This window comes from Podarcis erhardii (assembly GCF_964252035.2).
Source record: "Podarcis erhardii genome assembly, chromosome: 1".
NCBI lineage: Eukaryota > Metazoa > Chordata > Lepidosauria > Squamata > Lacertidae > Podarcis > Podarcis erhardii.
In genome coordinates, this window is record NC_138497.1 from 54,244,440 (window position 1) to 54,250,960 (window position 6,521).

The 6,521-nt window shown below is 42.4% G+C and overlaps 1 protein-coding gene across 4 annotated transcripts in view; it reads right to left on the bottom strand.

Annotated features, from left to right (window-relative positions):
• TTC17 (tetratricopeptide repeat domain 17) overlaps nt 1-6,521 on the bottom strand; it is a 57,309-nt gene that overhangs the window by 50,430 nt on the left and 358 nt on the right. The window contains exon 1 of one of the 4 annotated variants that reach the window (XM_081834046.1): nt 6,436-6,454. The exons of 2 other annotated variants lie outside the window; for them this stretch is intronic. Coding sequence is in view for 1 of the 2 variants with exons in the window: in XM_081834045.1 (XP_081690171.1) it covers nt 6,321-6,362 (42 nt within the window). In the remaining variant the exon portion in view is untranslated. Of the gene's footprint in view, nt 1-6,320; nt 6,455-6,521 lie in introns of those variants that run through there. One more of the 4 variants, XM_081834045.1, reaches the window with a different exon arrangement.

A 6,521-nucleotide genomic window follows, 5' to 3' on the forward strand; every position in this document is an offset into this window, starting at 1 on the left:
TTAGTTTATAGTCAGAGGTGCTTTTTGAAAGGCCAGTTGCATGCTTAAAAATGTTAGTTTTGAATTAGTCAAGGATCTCAGGATGACTAAACATAGGTGGGGCCTTAAGTGCCAAGTTTGCTTATGCTACACATCTATGAAGAAGCATAGGCAGCCATAACATGCCATGAAATTCAGAAGAGTTTAATTGCAGAGAGGCACTGCACCCTGTGCCTTTTTACCGGTCACCTTATTGCTAACTATTCATATAATCAAACATGTTTAATATGTCTATCCTGTCTATTCTATCCTATCTCTATTCTGACCAGAGTGTTCAACAACTATCCAGCTTTTTCATCACATCACAAAACTGCAAAATATTCCCCATACCCTCTTTAATAATACCAAAATGAACATGGTGGAACAGTATTTTAAAGGAACTATTTGACAGATTTTTAAGGCTATAACCCCAAGCGCACTTACTTGAGATTAAGCCCTGCTGGGTCTTACACTGAGTAAATATGAACTGGACTGTGAATTTCTACAACTATTATTTACTTACACAAGTAAAGGAGGTCATTTCAGTGAAAACAGCAACATTTATAGAATCCATGAATTACGGGAAAAGAGAAAGTAGATAGGAAGACCCACACAATCTGCCCCACCCATGTAATTGCATTATTCACATCAGTCCCCAACTGTGTAAAATTACATGACGGAAAAACAATCCCTATGTGACTGTGGGTGGAAAGCATCTCTGATCCTAATTACATCTGTGCAAATGTGTGCTCTTGATCTCCATGGATCCAACTTTCAACTAAGAGAACGTAGGATTTAAGCCTATAAACATTTTCTCATATGCAAGTTCCATTGGAAATCAAAAAGGGTCACTATGGCTTGGGCAAAAGGAGAACGAGCAATTTAAATAAGCACAAAGTTGCAAAATCACTGTGCCGCTTACGCAAAAACATCAGAACTTGCTTAATGCAGAGGTCTGAGATGAGGAAATTCTGTCAACTCTTTTAAAAAGCCCTGGAAACACTGTACGTAATAGACAACATCAGCTGTGGTGTGAATATTGTAAGACATTTGAATAGTTACAGCTGAAGATTTTGCAGCATCTAATCAGCATAATTTGACAATTATATTATTCAGATATTTTTCCCCAAATGCAATATTCACTAAACTGATCTACCAATCAGTAATATTTGAAGTCAAGAGTGGGCTCTATGTGGTCCTATGGCTACAATCTGTCTCTCCTTCAGCAGCCTGCTGAGTGGAGAGGGAGAGAAAAAGAGATGTTAGAAATGTGGCCCCAAGTTCACCTTTGCTGCTGGCACCATTCAGCACCAACTTCCTTTCTACCCATGATCTCAAAAAAAGACTGTCTACTCATTTTAGGTGATTTCAACACCACAGCCCAGCCCAGGCACTGTGATCTGCTGAACAGACCTGGTTAACTCAAGGGCATCCTGATCAAATTTGCAGATGACACCAAACTGGGAGGGGTGGCTAACACCCCAGAGGACAGGATCACACTTCAAAACGACCTGGACAGATTAGAGAACTGGGCCAAAACAAACAAGATGAACTTTAACAGGGAGAAATGTAAAGTATTGCACTTGGGCAAAAAAAATGAGAGGCACAAATACAAGATGGGTGACACCTGGCTTGAGAGCAGTACATGTGAAAAGGATCTAGGAGTCTTGGTTGACCACAAACTTGACATGAGCCAACAGTGTGACGCGGCAGCTAAAAAAGCCAATGCAATTCTGGGCTGCATCAATAGGAGTATAGCATCTAGATCAAGGGAAGTAATAGTGCCACTGTATTCTGCTCTGGTCAGACCTCACCTAGAGTACTGTGTCCAGTTCTGGGCACCACAGTTCAAGAAGGACACTGACAAACTGGAACGTGTCCAGAGGAGGGCAACCAAAATGGTCAAAGGCCTGGAAACGATGCCTTATGAAGAACGGCTATGGGAGCTGGGCATGTTTAGCCTGGAGAAGAGGAGGTTAAGGGGTGATATGATAGCCATGTTCAAATATATAAAAGGATGTCACATAGAGCAGGGAGAAAGGTGGTTTTCTGCTGCTCCAGAGAAGCGGACACGGAGCAATGGTTCCAAACTACAAGAAAGAAGATTCCACCTAAACATTAGGAAGAACTTCCTGACAGTAAGAGCTGTTTGACAGTGGAATTTGCTGCCAAGGAATGTGGTGGAGTCTCCTTCTTTGGAGGTCTTTAAGCAGAGGCTTGACAACCATATGTCAGGAGTGCTCTGATGGTGTTTCCTGCTTGGCAGGGGGTTGGACTCGATGGCCCTTGTGGTCTCTTCCAACTCTATGATTCTATGATCATAGCCTGAAGGTGTCTATGTACAGATAAGGGCTTTCCCCAGTGGTCCCTAACTTGTAGAATGATCTCCTTATGGAGATCAGGTGCACAGCAACTCCTGGAAGCTTTCACCAACAATTTAAAACATAGCTCTTTACCCAAAGTTTTCCCAACTGACATACACACATACATAATTTTATTTGTATGCTGCCTTTCCACAGTTTAAACCATGCGCAAGATGGCTTACAACATGAAAAAATACATATCTACAACATAGCAAAAGTAGTTATAAACAATAAATAAAACATTAAAAATACAGAACCAAATGGAATAATAAAATAAAGATACAAAAAAAGAACAGCAACAACCCCCCACAACAAAAAAACCCTAGCCCAAGAGTTAATACTGATTCTTGGCATTTCTGGCTACTGCAGCTGATCCTGATGTTTTATTTCTGCTTCATTAATATCGTTTTATCATATTTTGTTATATGCTGTTTGTTTTACTGATTTATAACCACCTCAATATTTATTTGAAATAAAAGACAGTATACACATTTTAATAAGTAAATATTAAATTTTTAATTAAGAGGCATCTCCACACCAGAATAGCTAATACAGCATGACATCCATTGGTATTTGATCAGTTAGAAGATAAACTGTCAGCAAGATTGGGTAGGGAGACAATTTCAATTGTCCCCTCACCCCCTGAAGCTCCCCAGAAATCTGCTCCGAAGGGTCCCCTCCAGAGAAGATCAAGGAGGGGCAGCAGGAAGGGAACACCAAAAATTGCCCCCCTCCCCATTCTGCTGACTAATTCTGTCCAGTAGCAGACAAACACTTGTTGCTTACCATCTGTTTTATATCTAAAATTCATGGTTAGGCAATAGCTTTACTAGGACCAACCAAAACCTGAGGCAACTTTGCATAGCAGGGAAGCAAGTCCAACTCTCAGACTTTGTACCCTTTAAGGAGATTGCATTAGAAGTGTAATAAATACAGTGGTACCTCAGGTTACATACGCTTCAGGTTACATACGCTTCAGGTTACAGACTCCGCTAACCCAGAAATAGTGCTTCAGGTTAAGAACTTTGCTGCAGGATGAGAACAGAAATCGTGCTCTGGCGGCGCCGCAGTAGTAGGAGGCCCCATTAGTTAAAGTGGTGCTTCAGGTTAAGAACAGTTTCAGGTTAAGTACGGACCTCCGGAACGAATTAAGTACTTAACCCGAGGTACCACTGTACTAGAGTCACTTTCAATATCTCATATGGTAAATCAAAATAAAAAAATTCTTCCAGTAGCACCTTAAAGACCAACTAAGTTAGTTCTTGGTATGAGCTTTGAAGTGTACATGCACACGAAAGCTCATACCAAGAACTAACTTAGTTGGTCTTTAAGGTGCTACTGGAAGAATTTTTTTTTTTTTTTTTGACTATGGCAGACCAACACAGCTACCTATCTGTAACTGGTCATATGGTAAATGGTATGGATATTAATTATTACAGGAAAATCAGAAAGCTAGCAAAACTGGGAAGTGATCAGCAGAGGCTCTAGATTAAGAACAGTTTGTAACAAGTAAGAGAGTTATGATCAGAAAACAAATTTAGTTGCAGACCTCAACAATGTACAATGAAGTTTAAGCATAGCCAAACTTTCACCATCTTAAACTTACCTACAGATTCACCCCACCACCATATGACATACGTTATAAAGCACAGAAGAGAACCAACAAATCTAGGTAACAACAAAATAGGTGATTTGTAATACTAATGAAAACCAGGAAGCTCTATAAAAACAGGTTATTATATGTAGGCAACCACTGAATTCACTCTATAAAAGGGAATACCTTTTATATGAAAGCCCATCAACTTATAACAGAAAAGCAATTCAAATGAGATAAGTCCTTTTAATTTGGTAGGAATGCTCCAAGCTGCTGGCAAAAATTTAACTTATAAAACAGGGGGATCAAGCTGCCATGATATTCTTTTTCCAAACTACATTTCTGGTGAACTGTACCTGCTGAATAGATTTACCACCTTCTATACCTTGCCTGTGGGATGGGGGTGACGCTGTGGGTTAAACCACAGAGCCTAGGACTTGCTGATCAGAAGGTCGGCGGTTTGAATCCCCATGACGGGGTGAGCTCCCGTTGCTCAGTCCCTGCTCCTGCCAACCTAGCAGTTCGAAAGCACATCAAAGTGCAAGTAGATAAATAGGTACCACTCCGGCGGGAAGGGAAACGGCGTTTCCGTGCGCTGCTCTGGTTCGCCAGAAGCGGCTTAGTCATGCTGGCCACATGACCCAGAAACTGTCTGTGGACAAACGCTGGCTCCCTCGGCCAATAAAGCGAGATGAGCACCGCAACCCCAGAGTTGGTCACGACTGGATCTAATGGTCAGGGGTCCCTTTACCTTTTTATACTTTGCCTAGTCATTGCTGTCTAGTGGACTGATGCCTTGCCTTGCCATTCAAAACAGAAAATCTTCCTATCGATAAATGAGCAATGCTTCACCCAGGTATAGCCCAGATAATACTTAAAGCCAGGGTTTGATGGCTCTGTGGTTCACTTATAAAACTCACTCAAAAGCAGTGATGTGTGAAATAGAGAGTGACATGGAACTTTGTACTTATCAACCCCTGCCCAAGTCTCTCCATCAAGAAAGAAAGAAACAGAACAAACTGAATGAGGACAAAGGTGAAACTGACATGGCTGCCTTATGAAATCAAGCCTGTTAAAAAGGGAGCCAGAGGGGCTCTGATAAATCACAGAACCACTTATCCTAATTACTGCCCTAAGTAAACTAGTAGAAAGCATTACTGAAACTAGATGGTTAAACAACATTAATTAATTAGAATGGCTTCTGAAAAGGATGTTTTGCTTTTCATTCTTCGAGTGTCAACAAGCATGTAAGGTAGGGGAGATTCAGTAGTCATACTTGGACTTCCAACAAGGCTCCTAAGTAAACAGTAGTCATGGTTGTGAAATGGTGATTGGTTGTGAAATCATGCAGAAGAGGGTAGGAATAAGCAGAACATTTTCAAAATGTTCTGAACAAAACTCTGTACTGGGTCCATTGCCATTTAACATTCCTATATGATATGGAATTAGGGTGAGCCGTGAGATAGCCATGCTTGTAGATGAAACTTGAAAGAGATTTTGTAGGACTCAAAAAGGGCATTTCAGGTGGAAGATGACTGTGTGCCACAGAAAACCTTAAATGAAAGCTTCAACAGAAGGTGCAGCATTGTAGGGTGGGGGAAGAAAAACTAAATGTTGGGAATTAGGAGATATTTAAAACACTACAGACAAGAGCTTCTAAAGTGATCAGGGAGCTGGACTTCCAAACAAGGAATGGCTAGCTAGGACATTTGGGGCTCTTTAGAGAAAGATGACTATGAAGACACATGACCTGTTAATAAAATCATGTGGAGAAACTGAGGAGTCTTCAGTTCACCTCTCTCATTATTCCGGAATGAAGGTCCCAATGAAAGTGACAGGCGGCCGATAGTACCTTTATCTCTCTATTACATGTAACACATGGTTACTTACGGAATTCGCCACTACATAATGTGTCACGGTGATAGCTTAGATAAATTCACAGAGGTCAACCTTTACTGTAACTAAATGAAAATGTCCATAAGCAGAGGCAGTATACACCTGAAGACCAAATCGTGGGCCGCCCAGAAGGGGTGTGGGCAGAAAAACAGCAAGGAAGGCCTGCTGACACCATTCCTACATCACACTCTTTCCTCAGAGGCACTTTGCTGTCCTAAAGGGATCCCTGCTGGGCTCTTCTTAGGTCACCACCACAGAAACGCTGATCAAAGGAAGAGCTTCAAGAACAGCAGCAACGAGGTTGCTGGAAACCACAGGAGGGGAAGAGGAGGAGAGCTGCTTTTGTGCTCGAACTCCGCTTGCTGGTTTCTTTCCCACAGGCAAGGGCTCAGCCAGGACACTGGGCTATTTGGGCCACTGGCCTGATCCTGCAGGATCTGCTCACGCACCTCTCGAGAAAGAACCTCGCGGCCATGTGCACCTGGAGACATGAGAGCGAGGGAAGGAAACTCGAGCCAGCAAGGGAAGCGGCGCTGGAAAGGGAGGGGTGGGAAGGGGCTGCACCTCAGGCACCGGCAACGCGCCCGCGGAGCCTCTCTCTCTCTCTCTCCTTCCCTACACAGGGGACGGACCCTCCTTGGCACCGGGAG